Source organism: Rhinolophus sinicus, chromosome 7 (assembly GCF_057876585.1).
Source record: "Rhinolophus sinicus isolate RSI-liver-muscle chromosome 7, RSI-T2T, whole genome shotgun sequence".
Classification (NCBI taxonomy): domain Eukaryota; kingdom Metazoa; phylum Chordata; class Mammalia; order Chiroptera; family Rhinolophidae; genus Rhinolophus; species Rhinolophus sinicus.
In genome coordinates this window covers 52,677,925-52,698,017 of record NC_142507.1, presented here as the reverse complement: position 1 = coordinate 52,698,017, position 20,093 = coordinate 52,677,925, and the positions used below count along the sequence as shown (strand labels likewise).

The following is a 20,093-nucleotide window of genomic DNA, read 5'->3' as shown; positions in this document are numbered from 1 at the left end:
ACTGTTAAATTTTTTAGGCTTGATAATGGCTTATATAGGTCTATATAACGGCTTTTTAGGTTTAATAGCGGTTATATAAGAAGAATGTCCATATTGTTTAGAGATGTATACTGAAATACAGGTCTAATAACATGAAATTTGTTTTAAAATATTTAAATGAAAGGGGAAAAAGGACATATAATGCAAATGTGGCAAATCTTGGTGACTATTAAGTGTGAGGGATGAACACACAAGAGGGTCACAGAACTATTCTGTTTTCAGATACATTCTGAAGTTTTTTACAATTAAAGTGGGGGGAGCTAATCAGAACCACCACAACCTGGGATATTTATTGTACTTTCTTTCAAGGAGGACAAAGTACTTTCACAGGAACAATAACAGCATCAACCATAGTAGCTAGCATTTAATAAATTTATTATGTGCCAGATGCTCCAAGCACTTTATATGCATTAACTCATTTCGTCTATCTTCCTTCACTTTATACCACACAATGTCAAGCCTACTTGGCCCAGTTTACTTTACCTGATATACTTGGTCTGTAGTACTGTTCTTTTTAACCCTGACTGTAACTGTTGTTCCATCTGGTAATGCTACTCTCAGTTCTACGTCAGAGACACCATTGTAGTTCTGGGGAAGAAGACACAGAGAAAGAATTTAAGACCCAGCATATCTTCGTTCTTCTTGTAGCATGCTAGTTAAACAACCACCTAAACGTGTGATAGAGCGAAAGTGAGCGCCAATGAAAAGGGGGGAAATGACACCTTAGAAGTCGATAATACATTTACAAGTCAAAGCTGACTGTGGGTACAGCAGAAGTTAACCTTTAAGATGATCATGGAGGAAAGAAATACGATCTTGAAGCCAACAGGTTCACACTTTAAAACAAAACTTGTGTGAAACAGTCTAGGTCAAACACAGATGAGATTTTTGGCTTGCTTTGAAACACTCTGAACTCACACATGATAAAAGAAGACAACTGAAAGCCGTTGCAACAAATACTCTCTGGTTTTTCGTGGTTGGGTATGCCCAACTGGCTCAGGTAGTGTCCTACGCTCCTTTCTGACCCTGAAATAATCATGACACCGTTGAAAGGAAAAATGGGTGAAACTCAGGAATCTGAGCCTGGTGCCCAGTTTTCTTCTAACAAAGAGTAAATCATTCTCATCCTCCTTAATTCAAAGGAAGTCCTTCTCTTATTGCTTTTGATGATGAACACATTCCTCTAACCTTGTAATTTTTGACCTTGTCATTTTTATTAGAGAAGAACAACTATTGAGGAACAAGTCCATCTTCATTTACCACTTTTTTAAAAAGTACTATTCATCGCCTACAACCATCTTAAGCATTACTTTGTTATAAGCCCTTTTCTGCAAGAAACTTAGAACTTAGTTGGGAAAATCAGACATAGACATATAAAATAATCAGTGGGTAACACACTATTTAATATAGTGGCATTACATATTCTTTCTTGTATTCAATTAATATTTATTAAACACCTACAATGTGCTTGACGCTGCGCTGAGGCACTGGGAATAAAAAGATGAAGATTTAGCTCTTGTTCTGGAGATCTCATAGCACGGTGACCTGGACATTTGCTAAGAGGCTGGATTTTCAGTGTTCTCACCACGAAAAGAGGGAAAGGACGGAGAGGAAGAGGGAGGGAGTGAGGGAAGGAAGAAAAGAAGGGTTCATCAGATGATGGATATGTTCATTAGTTTGACTGTGGTGACCATTTCACGATGTATACATACATCAAAATTATCAAGTTGTACACCTCAAAGATACATAATTCCTGTTTGTCAATTATACCTCATGAAGTCGAAAAAAAAGATTTAGGCCACACTGTAGTAAATGAAAAATATAAAGTGGTAATATGATTAAATGTACAAAAAAATTGGAGAATGAGACAGCAACATGGCGAAACTTAAGTGGCGCTGACTGCAAAAGTTCTTGGTGGAATGAAAAACCAATGACGTAACAGGGAAGGCTTCAAAACAAGGTGGACTGAGCACTAGATCTTGAAGAATAAGCAGGACACATAAACAAAGGAAGCTGAAAAAAGTCATTTGGAGAATTTATGGCAAGCCGCTTCATAATCGGTATCCCTAATTTATTCCCCGCACAAGGAGCCAGCAGGTACTCACTCACCTCGTCTGACTCCGACAGGAACTCCTGCATGATATCACTCTCGCCAATGACTCGTATGGAGCACACTGCAGAAAACAAAGACAGAATCTGGCGTGAGGCCCTGAGGTCAAGAACATATCAAGACTGAAGTGCAGATCCTAAGTACCAGGCGAGGCTGAGCTAGTATGCCACCCCTCACATGTATGCCACCCCTCACATGTATGCCACCCCTCACATGTATGCCACCCCTCACATGTATGCCATCCCTCACTCACACAGGACACAACAAATGTTCATACAAATATGAACTAGAACAAGGGACTAACAGGATGTACAAACATGAAGCTTTCTAAGAATATTAAACATAGTCATCACAAAAAAGAGAAATAAAAGTTCAGTAAATCTAACTGTAGTTGTGTGTGAACTGTTAACAAGCAAGACAATAGAGTGAGTGTAAGGTCAATTAGAAATAAACCAAACACAAAATTGAACTACAAAAGGAAAAATATCTGTTTGGCCTCGGAACAGGCCAGTGAGAGAACCACGAGCATGCAAAGCCACTTTGGGGAAATGGGTAGGTAATTATGTATTAAGCTGCACACATCTTCTCACTTCACTGATTTTTAGCTTCTAAACAACAACAACAACAAAAAAAAAAAGGAAGGGAAGAAGAAGGAAAGCAGGCAGGTATGTAGCTAATCATCTAAATCTAAGAAAGTTAATTTCCTGGCATTCTCATGAGGGTAGTACATTACACTGATGACTTTACTTCATTTTATAAAAAAAAAAAAAAAAAAAAAAAAAAAATTCTGCCCTTTCTCATTTCCCAAGGGCTGTGTTTGGAGGCCATTCCATCTTAGAAAAAAAGCTAAAAACAGATGAGGAAGTTTCACTACTTCTTCGGGGGAAATTATTTTTCTTCAGGGATAAGGTTCTCTACCAAAGTTTTAAAAAAAATTCAACTAGGTCAATTAGTTCTTACACAAGGACACAAGGACACAGAATTACTAAATACCACGCAAGACTGTTATTCCATTAAATCAGTATTTTAAAGGAACACCTATTGCACGGTGAGCAAATCACGTTAACTCCATAATGTAGCGAAGTAAGGTCTCTTTTCTGACCACAGAATGAACTATCTTATTCAGATCTAACGTCCTAGGTAGACAAATGCTTTGGCACCCACACCCACGGATTCCTACTGTGCTGTCTGGAAGTCCTGAGGTCACAAGTCAGTTTCAGTGCTTCTACCTGTAACCTGTTCAGAATAAGTTTGCCTACAACTCACCAAACCTATCCATGGACAAGAGGAATAAGGAGTTTTCAAGTTGGCTGTGCCAGGGAACCGAGAATCGTTTTAATAGAAATGTCTTAAATACTGCCCACTGAGTTCCCAAATCACTTTGGCATGTTGATCAGTGCGTCTGTATATAAGCCTACAAATAATGTATCAAAAACTAACCATGCATTTTTCTGTTGTAGTTATGTGCTCAGTGAGTAATAAAATAGGCTATTGGTCTCTGCACTGGACATTTTGGTCTTGGTTTACAAGCTCAGATCATTCGACACCCCCAGTCAGAACCTGACTTACTTTCACTGTTGAGTTTCAGGAGACCTTGCGCTGCTGTTCAGGCGTGGCAGCACATCCGAGAGCCCAGGTCTACTCAAAATGGTAGAGTTTACTGGCCTGCTTACCTTTTTCTAGATATTCTTCCAAGCCCCGGCGCCGGGCATCTAACTGCTGCTCTGATAAAGAGAACGGCCACTTCCCCGGGAGTCGGGGAAAGGTGAAGTTGGCAAACTCTCGCTTCAGGTTCTGGTGGAGGATGGCAAACTCCCGGTACCGCTTAGAACACAGCTGCCTCCCTGCCATGTAAACATTGTATACCTGGGGAGCAGGAAGGAGAAAACAAAGCCCATTTACTACAAACGAAATCACAGACGCATCGAAGGTCAGGCTCAGGTTGATACTGGCTAGGTATATTCTGTACCCACCGAGCAGAGGGCATGTTCAACGTCACTGTAAAATAAGACCTCCTTTTAATAAGCATGCCAGAAATTCCATGTACCGAAGAGGGCTACCCCCTTATTTTTGCTATTAAAATTACCTCCAACACACTGTTTTAAATGTCTTCAGAGGCAATTATCAGCTTTTATGGGTGGCTTTTATTTTCAGAAAGTTAAAAGTCATGTAAAGCCAATGTGGTAAGTATAGTGAATGAACAAGCATGCAAATTTGGAGAGAGATGTAAAAAGCTAGGGCTGATTATAAAGCAATGTGACGAATATTTGTGTGTGGCCCAAGCTTCCAAAGAAAAGGTCTAAAAATGATGTAAGCAATTGTGGCATTTTTGTTATCAAAAACTCCTTTCCTGAAATCAGATATCCCGAGTTTTGTTCCTCTCCCTTCCGTCATTAAAATGGAGTTAACAAAAAGTTCAAGAATAAATGTACTCTAAGGACCTCCTCCTAATAATAAAGACTAATAATTCTCATGTAGAAACAGGCAGAAATTTTTGTTCACAGAGGCATATCAAGCTTCTAGCCCAGGACCTGGCACATAGTAGACACTCAGCAAATATACAATGACAAAATGAATGCACATATGTGCGGCTCTTGAGTATGTGCCCTTATAAAGCGGCAGAACATGAAATCGAAAAACATCAAATAATCCAAGTTACTTTGTATTCTCAGAACATATTTAAAAATGCAGAGAAGGGAATTTTAGCTCCAAATCATATTTACAGGGAATTTTAGCTCCAAATCATATTTACGGGCTTAGCAAAAATCATTCAGAATTTTATATGTGTACAAAATAGGTCACCTACTCACGTAATCAAGAGTTAATCACCGAGAACGTATAGGCCAGAGCCTTTCCTTCAAGCTCAAGAAGAACCTTCCCCACGCTTGTGTGGCTTAGGAAGTATGAATTAAATGCAAAAATAAACTAATTATTCATTCCAAACGCCTCTCCCACAACTCTCCTGTGATCCCTCCCCCATTAAAAGCAAAGCCTCTAATCCCTCTCAAACAGCCTCCAGGGACATGCACGTAAGATCCTGGTCAATGAGTTTCCTCCCTGTGATTACGACTCGAGTATGTATCTGATTGTAATGAATCACACACATGACCAAGTATTCCCGGCACTGCTTTCGGACGCACAAAAGCATGAAAAGAGCACCGGTCTTCCCCCCGACAGGACCACACGTTCTCTCAAGGGCAGGCAGTTTCAAGACGTCTTATCCAGTCAATCTGGTCCTGTCTACTTACTTCTCAAACTAAACTTTGCAAATTTCTCAGTAACATCACCATGGCTGAGCTTAAAAAGCAAGTGCACAAGCTACTGGTGTTATAAAACAGCCTGAGTTCCTCACACAAGGACGAGGTAGGGAGGTAAAACCAGCTGGCAGCATCCATTGCTGGTTCAAAGATACCCCCACGTCTTTTTCCAAGGCAGAGGACGTGGTCTTTCAGAATGCACAGGAAAGCCATGACTGCGTTTCCTCCATGGTGACCACTTAAGTGGTCTGAAGTCCAGTAAAACATTTCCTAAGATAGAAAGAAGCCTACTTTAAGAGGCCTTTGTGGCAATTGCAAAAAGAAACCCTAAAAATTGACTTCCAGTTTCTTCATCAGGTGAGAATAGTAACATCAACTAGGCTCTCCCCCTCCCTCCCCCATTTAAATGTGAGGTCAAAGGGGACAGAAATATAAAGAGGACGCCTGACGGTTCCGTAATACTTTAATAAAAGTAGAAATGGCCTCCACAAGACCCAAACCGTTTTAAAATTAACTGTACTTAGCAAATGAGAAACATACAAAACGAGATCCCAACAGAGACTGCTTTGTTCTTGTCCTTAAAATTAACCAAAATCTATTAGTATTCATTTCCTTAGTTTGGACACGCTCATTTGCAAAAAAAAAAGGCTGATTTACTTAAGTCCCAGCTGAGGTCCTCTGCCTAAAAATCATGAGTATACATGGTCCATGAGAAACAATAGTCTCATTACAGAGGAGAACATCCATCAGAAAATATCTTCTCTGGACTTGAAGGGGAACGTAATCAAATAGGAACTAACAACGTGCCCAGGCAAGCAGTGCTTCTGGGATCTTCCCAGTTTGATTTAAATCCTCACATTGGTCGGCTCATTCATGGCATTAGGTGAAGTCAGTCTAACTTTCTATGAAAGTACATTGAATTTAACGATCACTGGTCATTCTGTTTTCTAACTGGCCATATCCTAAGACTTCAAGTTGGGACGCTCAGACTGCAAAGCCAGCTGCCTGAGGGGACAAGTGCCAGCCCCCTGACATCCTCTTTGCTGAGTTGCACCCCAGGAAGAGAAATGGGATTAATTCTGGGTGGGCAAAGAGGAAAACTTATCTGATCAGTGATCTAATTTCGTCACTGTATTCTGCAAGTCAAAGTTCCAAAATTCAGCTTTGAAATAATTTCTAAATTCCTCATTAGTAAATGTTGACAACACATGCCATGCCATTCCTCTCTACCCTCATGTCTCAGTTCTGTGAGATGAATGCCAGAAGATGGTAACTGATATATTCTGGCAATGAGCACAAACCACTGCAGGGAAAGCAATTCTAGTAACATCTGGGCCGTAGTGAGTAGCAGAAACCGAAATCCTAGATGTCAGAGATCTTTGTTTTGTTGGTTCCTTAACCGCCACCTACAGATTTCTTAAGACTTTTAAATGATAGTGTCTCATTCTATGTAGCATCTGACTACTTCAATGTTCTCATTTCCTCAACCCTCTAGGAAGGACAGGAACTGTGCTACCGAACACACAGAAGAGAATCTCCTTATACAATCAAAAGTGATTAGGCAAAAAGTAGAAAGATGGCATTTCAGCCATGGCAATATCACCCGAGCTCAGCTTCCAAATGTTCAGTAGACACTGCACTGGTTCATGCTAGTGATCTAGACGAATCTTCATTGCATATTACGACCAACAATGCCACCCTACCATTTCATCTGGGTTTTAGCTGAAAATTCATCTTGGAAAAAACACATTATTTGCTATTCACAGGCTACCTATAACAGCAAAAGGAGATGGCACACTCAGCTGATTTCTGGATGGAATCTCTGAGATCCGTAACTAAGGGAATCTTCCCAGACGCAGAAGTATTTAGGCTCCTTCTTGGAAAGAAAAAAACATTAAAGGCAGCAACATACTCTTAAATAGCTTAGGCTTATCGTGTGTAAATGCGTGTTTGCCCTAACGTGACTCATAAATGGTCTCTATTACTTTTCTTTTTCTTTATTTGGACCTTCGGTATCAGAACTGGATTAATCACAATTCTTGGTTCATAATACAGTCTCATTCTGAGGAGCTCTTTGTTTGACTATTTGATCAGTTATTTTTAATCCTGTAAAAAGTAAACTAAAAGCTAAGACCTTGACAATAACTTATTTCTAACCATATAGTCTCTGCCTCCTTCATCCCATCCCCGCTTCCCTGATCCCCAAAATTATCATACTCAACTATAGTCATCATTCCCTTGGTTTTCCTTGTAAAGTTTTTCTGTATTTATGTGCAATCCTTAATTTTTTTAGTTTACTTTTTAAAGGGTACTTTAGTTTTATAAAAAGGTTATCATGTAGCATGAGACCTTTCGGGACTTGTTTTTTCACTTAGTCTCACCACAATGTTATATACCTTTGCGGTTTATCGTTGTATATAACACTTTGTTTGGTTTTCTAAAAATCTGTTCTGCCATTGATGGGCATTTGGGTTGTTTCTGGGTTTAGCTATTGTGAACAACGCGGCTACAAACATTTGCATACAAGCCCCGTTGCACATGTGTAAGAGATTCTCCTGGGGTTCCATCAATTTACACTTTCAGTAATATTAAAGAGCCTCTTAATTTATGCCAATGAAATGGGTGTGAAAAGAGTTCTCACTGTGGCCCTAATTTATATTTCCTTAGTTACTAATGCTGTTGATCGTCTCTTCATACATTCATTGGCCTTGGGAGTGTTCTCTTCTGTAAAACACCTATTCATATGTTTTGTCCACTGTCCTATTGAGTTTTTGTGCTTTTCCCATTGATTTGTAGTTCTTCACATGTTCTTGACATAATCATTTCACATGTGTGTCTTGTGAATACCTCACGCAAGGGTATGATCTGTCCTCTCACTTTAAAGTATCTTAATTTTTTGAAAGTTCTCAATTTGAAGAGTCCAATTTATCAATATTTTTACGTCCAATGCTTTCTGTGTCTGAAGAAACGTTTTCGCTATCCCCAGAACCTAAAAGCTACTCACCTATACTATCTACTAAGAGCTTTTAATTTTTTGTCACTTAAGTCCTTAATCCACCTGGAATTATTTTTTCCATATAGTATGAAGTAGAGTTCCACTGGTATTTCTTTTAAAGACAAGAATATTTCAAATCAAGTTTTAATTGAATTGTCCATAAATAACAATACTCTTCTTTTACAGGGCAATCTGGGAACTTCTGGGTGGCAATTAACCTCCCCTGTAACAACTAGAAAACTGGACATGATACGAGAAGCACTTATTTTCAGACACTGGACAACAGGCAGCTAAGAACTGTAATCCCTGAGAAAAGAGAAACAAACAAGACGAGCCCTACCATAACCTACGCTTTCTGCCTAGAGGTTAACTCCTGAACTGCAACTCAGACAGGGGCCCCAAAACAGAGTTCAGCAACTTCAGTGAGTTGAAGAGACAGAGACTGGAGTCTAGAGAGGCCAAAGCAGCTAGAATTTGCAGGACAGAGTACACAAGAGGAGGGAGCTGGAGAGAGATGGAGCTCCAGAAATCAGCATAGGATCTCCTTGAACTTTGGCTGAATAACAACTTGAGGAAAGAACTATCACCAGGGTGAGCCATAAAATGAACAAATCCTGGAGTTCAAAAAGGATCTGGAATCAACTGACTTCCCTCTAGCCGGAATAGAGAGACCGTCCTTGAATCTACATGACATTCAGAAAAGAAATCAAAAGAGCCATGCTTTAGGAGTGGGGCTAAATTAGTTCCAGACTAAAAGTTACTTTAAACTCGCCCTAAAAGAGCTTAAAATCAAACTCAACAGCATCAAAGTAATCTGTTAGTAACTTAGCTGCATGCCAGCAAAAACTCCAACACTCTTTCAAGGAATGAAACAAAATCTAACACCCAATACAATAAATTCACAAATCTGCAATAGCCAATCAAAAATTACTGGACAAGAAAGAAGTGTGGAAATTTGACCTGCACCCAGGAGAAAACTCCGTCAGGAGAAACAGACACAGAACAGTCAGTAGACAAAGACACGAAGTGTGACCACAGGTAGCGCCCGCTTCTGCTCAGCATCCAGGGAGCTGTGGGAATAGCAGTCCCACCCCAGACATCACACAGCTCCTGCTCACTTGCCAGTTTCTCCATGGGCCTTGTGCTCACAGGAAAGACTGGGGCAGGGCAGGAGACCGGAGAGAGTCTCCCTTGGTAGCCTCGGCATGAGGGAGGTGACTGGCAGTTGATAGGGGACAAACGCAATACACCACCCACTTTCCCCAGACCCTTCTCTTCGACTAAAGCAAAAGCCTTAAGCCCTTGGGGACGGGCAGCAAACACTCTCATTCAGAGAGCACAGGCAAAGATCCACTACTTCCAAGGAAAGAGTAAAAGCAAAACCTTCCATTCCTGGAAAATATCTTAGACCCAGGTTCTTACCTTGATACTGTAGCAGAGGTCTGCTAGAGCTGGGGGAGGGACAAGAAACTTTTCCAAGACTAACCACAGGTAGAGCACTGACTGGCAGTGACAAGGAAGGACGAAGGACAGAAAAGCTAAGAAAACCTCACCTCCAAGACACAGGCACACAGATCCTGCCTAAGACTGAGGCTGAATCAGACAACATAGAATGCATCTACCTTTACCATGAATCTAGCCCAAGTAAAAAGCAAGAGCAGTGGGGAAGGGGCCAGAGTGTGGACAGAGAACCTGTCGGGGATACAGGCATGCAGGGGTGGCTAAGAGCTGAGAGGGAGGGGAGAGTAGAACTCTGAGAAAAACCCTTTGACCACAGCCTCTACTCTAAGCACAAGGCAGCCTACTGCTAGAGTGACTTGAAGCCTATGGCACAATAATGATATGACAGCCACAACACAACCCAAATTGAGCTTAACTGACTCAATCCCCTAACAGAAGAGGGTCTGACACATTTTCAAGTTCAAACATTATTTACGTCAGTCTCTAATGCTCTACACATGATGCCTGGCATTCAATCAAATATCACAGGACAGAAAAACAATACCTCTCGCCCCCCCCAAAAAAAACCAAACAAAAAAACCTACTTATGTCAAGAGATAAGGCAGTCTGAGAGATATCCAGATGTTGAAACTATCAGACAGGGACTTTAAAATAACTATGATTAATATGTTAAAAGATCTTATTGAAAAGGTAGACAACGTGTATGAACAGACAGGGAATTTCAGGAGATAGAAAACATCAAATGGAAATAACAGAAATAAAAAACATCATACCAGAGATTGAAAACAGAGTAATAAAATTAATTTAAATTAAAACAAAAAGAGAGAGGAAAAAATAAGAATACAGTATCCAACAGTTGCAGGACAATATCAAACAGTCTAAAATACATGTAACTGGAATCTCAAAAGGACAAGAGATAAAGAACGAGGCTGAAGAAATATTTGATGACATACGAGTTACGAATTTTTGAAAAATAATAAAAGACATCAAACCACAGATATAAACTTTAGAAAACCCCAAGGAGAATAAATACCAAGAAACACCCGCTTAGACACATAAAAATCAAAATTTGAAAACTAACTATAAAGAGAAAACTTTGAAGGTAGCCGGGGGAGTTAAAACGTTACATATAGAAGAACAAAAACTAAAATGAACAGGCTTCTCATCAGAAACTGCAAGCCAGAAGACTGGAGTGACATTTTAAAGTACTGAAAGAAAAAACTATCAACCCAGAATTTTATACCCTGTAAAAATATTTTTCAAACATAAGGATGAAATACAGACTTTTTTAGACCAACAAAAGCTCAGAAAATTCATTGCCAGCAGATCTGTACTATATGAATATTAATGGAAATTCTTCAGGCAGAAGGAATATGATACCATGTGGAGATTGGATTTACATAAAGGAATGAAGGACACCAGAAATGGTAAATATGTGGTTAAATATAAAAGAAATCTTTTCTCATTTTTAATGTTTTCAATTGTTTAAAGCAAAGATAACTACAAAGTATCATGGAATTTATAACACATATAGAAGTAAAATGTATGACAACAGCACAAAGGATGGGGGGAGGAAATGAAATACATTATAAAATTCTTATACTATAAAGTAACATTGTATTATTTAAAGGTTATACTTAAAAGTTAAAGATGTATATTATAAACCTAGAACAGCTACTAAGAAAATAAAGCAAGTTATATCTAATAATACAACAGTAGAGATAAAATGGATTACAAAATATTTTATTGATCAAAAAGAAGGCAGGAAAGGAGGAAAAAATATAAAACAGATGAGACATAGATAAAAAAGAATAAGATGGTAGATTTAAACCTAACTATATCAATATTTATACTAAGTGTAGGGACGCATTTAATATACACACTACAAATAAAAGACTGAGATTGCCAGACTGGATACAAACCAAGACATAAATATACGCTATTTATAAAAAACCCACTTTAAGCGCAACTATATAGATAGGTTAAAAGTAAAGGATGGAAAAGCTATCCAATGAAAACAACAATCAAGAGAAAGCTGAAGTGGCTCTTAGTGGCTCCATCAGAGAAAGACCTCAGAACAAAGACAAGGGCTAAAGAGAGATATTTCATAATGTTAAAAGGGTCGATTCATCAAGAACACATAATTGCTTCATTATACATAAAGAAAAAACTGACAGAACTGAAGATTTTATACATGTTTTATTGTATAAGCTCCCTATAGACCAACCTTCCCAGTGATAACAACCACAAATTCTGGACAAAATACAAAACCCAATTACCTGAGCATCTGAACAGTACACTACAAGCAAGCAGACTGTAGAGGGGATTCAAAATGTGGAGCGCCCCACAGGGAGAGGCAGTCTGCTGCTTTTAGGGGGCTCTGCCCTGACAGTGGGCATCAGTCGCAAAGTAGCCTAACTTTGTGCTACTGCAACTAAGAATCCGATAGAAACCCTGCCATCTTTCTGGCTGGAGGAAAAGAAAAAGGATTCTGGGCAACCATGGCTGCCACCGGAATGAGTGGCGAATTCCAGAGGAAAGACAAGCAGAGAAGAGGATCCCTTAATTCTGTCAATGAAGTAACACCACACATATCTCCGCTGACCCCTCCCTGAATGATATGTACGCAGGACAGACTCAAAGCAGCACAGCAAAGGCTAAAAGAACTACACAGAGACTTCAGGTACAACCCACAGAAGGTGGCACAGCTCACAGTTAATTGCCAGTTAAAACAAAAACATCAACAGTCCTCAGGAATATCACAGAGCCCAGAGTCTACGCCATGTAACATTCACAATATCCAGGGCACGATTCAAAATTACTCATCATAAAAACAAAACAAAACAGAATTACTCATTATGTGAAGAACCAGGAGGATGTGACCCATTTTCAAGGGAAAAGACTCCAACCAGAGGCCAAACTCAAAAAGATGTAAATATTGAAATGTTCAGACATATAATCAATGGAACAGAATAGAGTACAAAAATAAAAATAAAACCACACATACACGTTCATGATTTTCAACAATAATGCCATGGTATTTCAATGGGGAAAGGACTTTTTTTTCAAAATAGGTTACTGAAACAACTGAATATCTACATGGGGAAAAAACACACAAAACCCCCCCACACACACAGTATACAGAAATCAATTCAATGGATCACAGACCTAAACGTCAGATGAAAACGATGGCGCAGCCACTTTGGAAAACAGTGAACGTTCCTCAAAAGGTTAAACACAAGAGTTACCATATGACCCAGCAATTCCACTCCTAAATATATATCCAAGAGGAATGAAAACATATCCACACAAAAACGTGCACAGACATGCTCGTGACAGCATTATTCATAATAGCCAAAAAGTAGACACCCAAATGTCCATCAATTGAGGAGAGAAAAATTAAATGTGGCCTATCCTACAGTGGAAGCTTATTTGGCTGACACATTCTACAACATGCATAAACCTTGAAAACACGTGATTTCACTTATATGAAATGCCCAGAATAGGCAAATATATTGAGACAGGAAGCAGACAAGGCTGGAGCGCAATGGACGGTTTGGAGGATGATGGCAAAATAGCACGGGCTTTCTTTCTGAGGTGATGAAAATGTTCTAAGATTGACTGTGGTGATGGCTGCACCACTCTGAACATACTAAGAACCACTGAACTGTACGATTTAAGTAGGTGAACTTATGGTCCGTGAACCATATCTCAATAAAGTGATTACAAAAACAGAGAGATAGGCCTATAAAACTTTTACAATAAAACATAAAAGGTTTGTGCCCTTGGGTTAGGCAGATTTCTTAGAATACAAAAAGCGTTATCCATAAATGAAAAAAAAACCTGACAAACTGGACTTCATCAAAATTTAAAACTTCAGTTCTTTGATGGACACTGTTAAAAATAAAATAGAAAGACAAGCCACAGACTGGGAGAAATATTTTACAAAACATCTATCTGATAAAGGACTTAAAACCAGAATACATAAAGAACTCTTTCAACAAAATAATAGTAAGACAACACAATTTTTGAAATGGACGAAAGAGTCGAACAGATACTTCATCAATGAAGATGTAAGAAGGGCCATTAGGCACATGAAAATAAACGCATCATCACGAGTCACTAGGCAAACACAAATGAAAACCAGTGAGACACCACTATACCCACTTGAATGGCTAGAATTTAAACAACTGAAAACTCCAAGTGTTCAAGAGGTTCCGGGGCAACTGGAATTCTCCCCTGCAGGTGAGAACGCAGAAATGGTACGGCCTCTTTGGAAAACACTTTGACAATGTCTTACAAGGTTAAACTTACACTTACCATATGACCCTGCAATTCCACTTCTAGTTACGTATGTACTCAAGAGAAATGATAACACAAGTCTGCAGAAAGCCCCGTACATTCATGTTATCTCATGGAAGCGACCCTAACGTGCACCAAGAAAATGGATGGATAAATAAATTGTAGTAGATCCATCGCATGGAATATTACCAGCAATTAAAGAGGAACAAACTATTGCTATATGCAACAACATGTATCAATTTTAAAAAGACTACACTGAGTGAACAAAGCCAAACACAAAAGACTACATATAGTATGATTCCAGGGACTTGACATTCTAGAAACGGCAAAAACATAGTGACAGAAAGTCCTCAGTGGCTGACAGGGGTAGTGGTAGGTGGAGGGGACAGGCTGCAAAGGGGCACGAGGAGACTTTTCCGGGTGGTGAAAATAGCCTATATCTGGACTGTGGTGGGGGTGATTGTAAAACTATGTCCATTTATCAAAACTCATGAAACTGGATATTAAACATGGGTGAATGTTAATGGAAGTAAATTATGCTCAGTAAAGCTGATTTTTTTTTTTTAAAGGACAATGAGTTTCATTCCTCTTCTGAAGTCGACAGAGTTTCCCAAGGTCGTAGGTAATTCCCAAAAGGTCTCAACATCCAATCTGCTCCATTTTAGGGCCTGACCTTGATTTCTGGTTCTTACAGGCTTTATGATTCAAAGTTTAGCACCTCGGAAACACAAAACACTGTTTTGTGCACTCGGTTCTGAGAAGACGCAGACCAGCTGACATAAAACCCATGTGCTGTCATCTCCGGCTAGCTCACACATGCAGTCAAACATGATCTGAGCCTTTTGGAACTGTTCCAGCTGCCTTGCTTGCTTTTCTCATCTTCTCACACAAAGAATTGACTGGAAATGTCTAGTGGCTCATTCCTAGACAGGGGACAGATCTCAGTTTCAGAGATTGCAACTTTAGCCAGCACGTCAGCTTTACACACATGTAGTCTGTTTGCCAATATCTAACGGAACCCACTGCATTTTTTAGCAAAGAATAATGAATTTCTCATTATGTCAACTTTCCCCAAATAATCAAAGGCAAATAAAGCATATTGAAACCAAGAGGAAAATTAAGCAGATTGGGCTACCAGTGGCAATCAGGTGCTGAAGAATAAACAAAGGCACTCAGGAAAGGAAGGGGCTGGCACACATCACCCAAAATTCAAGATGGGCTTTCCTGCATATCTGCAACAGCAACAGAACGGAAACGTATAAAACAGCTCAAGTGAATTGCATTCAGAATATAAGTAGGACCTTGGGAAAAACCAGTTTATCATTCACACAGCCATCTGCAGAGAAAGCGGAAAAGAACAAGAGGTAGGTAGAGAGGAGTCTGGGGCACTTGTAAGCTCTGACAGGGGCAAACTGTGTGACCCCCATGTTTTGGAAGACACCGTCTTTTAAGGTTAAACTTGTGCTACAGTTCTACGGAGTCAACAGTGAGACTGCCATTAGCAACGAGCTATGACAACCCATACAAGAACAAACAGACAAAACTAAACCAAACAAACAAAACTAAACCAAGCAAACAAAACAAACGCACACACGTTCACAACAGGCCAGAATGCAAACTTAAAACTGTCTGGAATAAAACGGAACCATACATAAGCAGAAATGGACTCTTCATTACCGTCGTTCGCCCTGCAATAAATCAGGTTCAGGGTCTCTTATGTACGTGCGAACCCACCTTCCCGGTTGGCAAACTGACCTCCGCGGCAGTCAGTTCCTCTAGCGCTCTAGGGGGCATCGGCACCATTAAGATCGGGGGAAACAAAAGCGAGCCGTGTGCGGATGGAGTTGGGCTGACACTCACCACAAACTTCTCACCATTCTGCTCCACATGTTTGTATGTGGGCACCGATATGGGCACTGCTTGCTTTTCTGTGTAATCATAAAATGATTGTCCCAACGAGTCGTCACTGGGATCTAGGTTATCTGCCTCATGAGGAGGCACAGATAACACTGTCAAGATCAATTCCTTGTCGCCTGCTCGGATCAGGTCCACCACCTGCTTGTGTGTCGCCCCCTCAACATTCACGCCGTTCCTAAGGGGAAAAAGGGAAAAAGACAATCCCATGAACCAGAAGGGTCCAAACACCTTGTATCTCCACCCTCCTGCCCCCACTCCAGTGTCACGCAGAATGAACCATAAAATCAAAGGAGGAGTTTGGTTCCAGACAAGCTGTTTAGATTTCTACAGATCAGAGTGTCAAAAAGTGTTTGCAAACTTATGGCGGGGGGTGGGGGAAATGGAAACAGGTGAGACAACCTACCCTGAGACAACCTACCCTTCCTCTACGCTAGAATCCCACACACAGCTTCAGAAACACACATGGGAAGGAGGTGAACGAAGCCAAGAGGGAAACAAAGCTTTTAAAGCTGAAGAGTCCAATCTCCTCATCCTAACAAGCACGTAGAAAATACAGTCCAAGTGCCCTTTAATAATCCTGCCGTCTGAACTGTCCTTTTTAAACCTCCTGGAAATGCTGCTAAAAGGAAATTTTTCACAAAATACATCCCCTTAATTTGTAAAGACTCAAAAAGTACAACTTCATTCTTTGACATCTGTATCTGATTTCTCCCCATATCTTCAAATTAGTCAACTTAATTTTCCTTTACACCAAGTTTTGTCACCCTGGGAGTTAAATGGTACATCTTTGTATACACGCCAGCTTCCTCTATCACTCCGTTTTTTCAAAGGCAACGAGATCACGTCTCTAAAACTTCACTACCTGACCCAACTTCCTCTGGGCTGCCAATCATTTCTACTCATCTCTTAGAATTCTACCTACTTCTTTCCTGCTCTGTGCTGCCTCACTTAAAGCTCTGTGGAATCTGTTCACACTAAAAAAACGTACATCTGAGGCTAGACAGTAAAGCAACCTACTCATTCTCCTTCCTGTTTCACTGTGTAGAAAAAGGCTGAAACTAGGAAAAGTACAAGGTTTGGAAGAACACGAATTTTGCCAGGAAAGATGCTGAGTCTCATAAAACTCACTCAGCCACCCGCAACACCTTCCCAGAATGCTGACCCAGCCTGCTACCTCAGCAAAACCACCAGGCAGCGAGCTGACCTGGGGGTTCCCACCGGGGCTAGCCCAAGCGGGCTCAGAAATACACACCTGGCCTTCAGTCGATTTGATAAAATCTTAACTATCTTTTAGAGTTCAACTCTTCTTCAGGCCTGTTCCAAACCATTAGGGTTTTTCCTTCCTGAAAATGATGCTAAGTTTAGTAACAAACCTTCCACAGACTTTTCAGTCACTGGAATTGTCTGTCAGAGTCTGGTATCTCAAACATCCATTTATATAAACAGAACAGGCAAGAGATCACCCCGCTCGCCTCTCCTTGTTTTGAGTTTAATAATCTAGCTAGTAAATCCAGCACTCTTGACATGTCACAACCTAAAGTCTAACTTACTTAGACACACACATACACAAACACACACACACACATCAGTAATTTTACAACTGGCTAGCTGTAAAAGGAAATAAAGAGCCCAATCCACCGATGGAAATTTGGGCTTTTAAAACTCCGATCAGGGCAAATTAGTGACCAGGAAAAGATGGTCAACTCTTTGATCCCAGAGCAGGAAGATAAAATAAGAAGAAAATGGGCTTTGGAGCTAGCCCTAGACGGGTTCAAACCTGCCTTTTAGTACCAGAATTGGTCTTGATCGATTTATTTCACCTGTTTTACTATTGCTGTCCACATCTATAAAATGGGGACAATAATGAATCCCTAACAGGTTTTTGTGAGGATTAACAAGACGTAACTTGCCGGGAGTACTGCCTGAGCACTCGCATTTGAAAGTATCCAAGAGGAAAGAGTGCTATGTACTTGTTAATTATGAAGAGATTTTGATTAAAGAAGAAATGAAAACCTAATGCTGGGGCCTGGCAAAGGATTTCATCTAAAGCTTTGGCCTTATTAGTAGTTCTGAGAAAATGTTTTGCTGGTAGAAGAAACAAAATCAAAAAAGCAAGTTAGAAATCAACATGGAGGATTTCCTCTACCCTTAGGATCTCAGTGAACTCACGAATATCCTTGTTAATTGTGTTTGTTTGTTTTAAACAAAATGGGAACCACTAACACTTTGAGACGGAACAAAATATCTGGGATACTAAAATAAGATTTTTATATTAGTACAATTTTATGAGGTAAATATTTGTGAAAACCATTTAAGAACTGATGCTCAAATCTTACTTTCCAGTTGCCTAATATTTTTCCCTTAAAGGATTTCTAATCTGGGGTGCTCTGTCAATAGACTTGGGGGCCAGTGAACACCTGCAAAATTTGTATGTAAAATTGTATTTGTGCGAATGTATATATATTGTTTCCTGGAGAGAGGGTCCAGAGCTTTCATCAGCTTCAGAAAGGAATATGTAATCTCTAGAAAGGCTCAGAACTATTGCTTTCAAGGCACCTGCACCCATTTAGTTTTCAGGTTAGAAAGCACTGCTCCCTGGGTCACTCACAGAAACAGGCCCTGAAGACCATCAGAGAAACCAAGGAGAGGCTTCCTGCAAGGGCCCCGGGGCAATAAGGGAGCTCGCTTAGGTTTCACTTCTTTATTAGTAAGAAGCTTCAACTTGGCTACCATCCCAAAAACATCTTTCAAAAAAAAGGGCAGGAAAGAACTACCACTGCCACATCCTAAACACACTTGCTATATTTATTTGGTTTGGCTACAGGAGGAATGCTATACATTCCACAATTTAATACAAAGCTGAAAATTCCTTCATTCTTCAGAGAATGAAACGAGGTCAGTGAAAACCCCAGGATATCTGATTTCAAAAAGGGCCCTCCCTCCTCAAGAATTAAGAGGCCTTGACAGTCATAAAAATATTTATATGATAAGCTCTTTTCCCCGAGAATGCTACTATACCAGGCTCAAATTAGATGTGGCCCTATGTGCACAATTCTAAAAACATAAATGAACGCAAACTATGAACTCTGCAATCAAGGGGATTTTCAGCAGTACCGACTTCTGGTTCCACGCATGGGTTTTGGAGTCAGACCGACCTGGGTTTGAATACCAAGGGCGCCATTTAACAGGTAAGACATGAGATAAATTATTTAATCTCATTAACCCTCGATTTCCAAATGCATAAAATAGGGCTAATAATACCAATAGCAACACAGCTGTTGTGAGAACTAAAATGGGATAAAGCTCTAGAACATGGTAGCCACTCAATAAATGGTAGCTATTCGTGTGATAGGATTTGTACCAGTTATGCAAGCCAGTCAGGGGTATCTTGGCCTCCTAACCCCCTCCACCACCAATGTCCCTTGTCTTTCTTCTGCCTGCAACATAATCTAGTTGGAATTCATTTGAAAATAAATCACTGAGCTCTCAACCAATGAGAATGGGGATCACACGACCGTCGCTGGCATAAGACCAGGCAGCAGAGAACCTCTAAGACTTACACCAACAAAAGTATCTACTGCCCAGTAGTTTCTACCCACTATGCTTCTTCCACAAACAAAGGCAGTGGCTTCAACAGACTATCAAAAATGTTTCAACAGATACGTGATTAAACGAATACAGCAAAGTGTGAATAGAATCTCGGTGGTAGGTATGCAGATATTCACTGTGCAATTCTTTCAATTCTTCTGCATGTTCAAAATTTTCCGTAATAAAATGTAGAGGTAGAAAAGGCTACCAAAAAACTCCAACAATCCAACAAAATTTTATTTCCTTAGGCAACTAGATGATACTCAACTTACTTTGTGTCTTCAGCACTGTAAAGACACACTTGATAATTTCAATCAAATTCTCATTTTTTGCATGAAACCAAAATTTGGCCCATCCCAGAAGCCTTTAGCTAACTAATGGGCGTGGCTTTTTAGATAAGACTTTTATTCAACTAAAGTTAGCC

The 20,093-nt window shown here is 40.0% G+C and overlaps 1 protein-coding gene across 7 annotated transcripts in view; it reads right to left on the bottom strand.

The window, feature by feature from the left end:
• SNX27 (sorting nexin 27) overlaps positions 1–20,093 on the bottom strand; it is a 60,426-nt gene that overhangs the window by 21,157 nt on the left and 19,176 nt on the right. For 4 of the 7 annotated variants that reach the window (XM_074319075.2, XM_074319078.2, XM_019739998.3 and 1 more), the window contains exons 2-5: positions 16,025–16,256; positions 3,823–4,015; positions 2,149–2,213; positions 523–627 (exon numbers count right to left, since the gene is read on the bottom strand). In XM_074319075.2, the coding sequence (XP_074175176.1) occupies positions 523–627; positions 2,149–2,213; positions 3,823–4,015; positions 16,025–16,256 (595 nt within the window). The remainder of the gene's footprint in view (positions 1–522; positions 628–2,148; positions 2,214–3,822; positions 4,016–16,024; positions 16,257–20,093) is intronic. The other 3 variants (XM_019739999.3, XM_074319076.2, XM_074319077.2) reach the window with 1 other exon arrangement.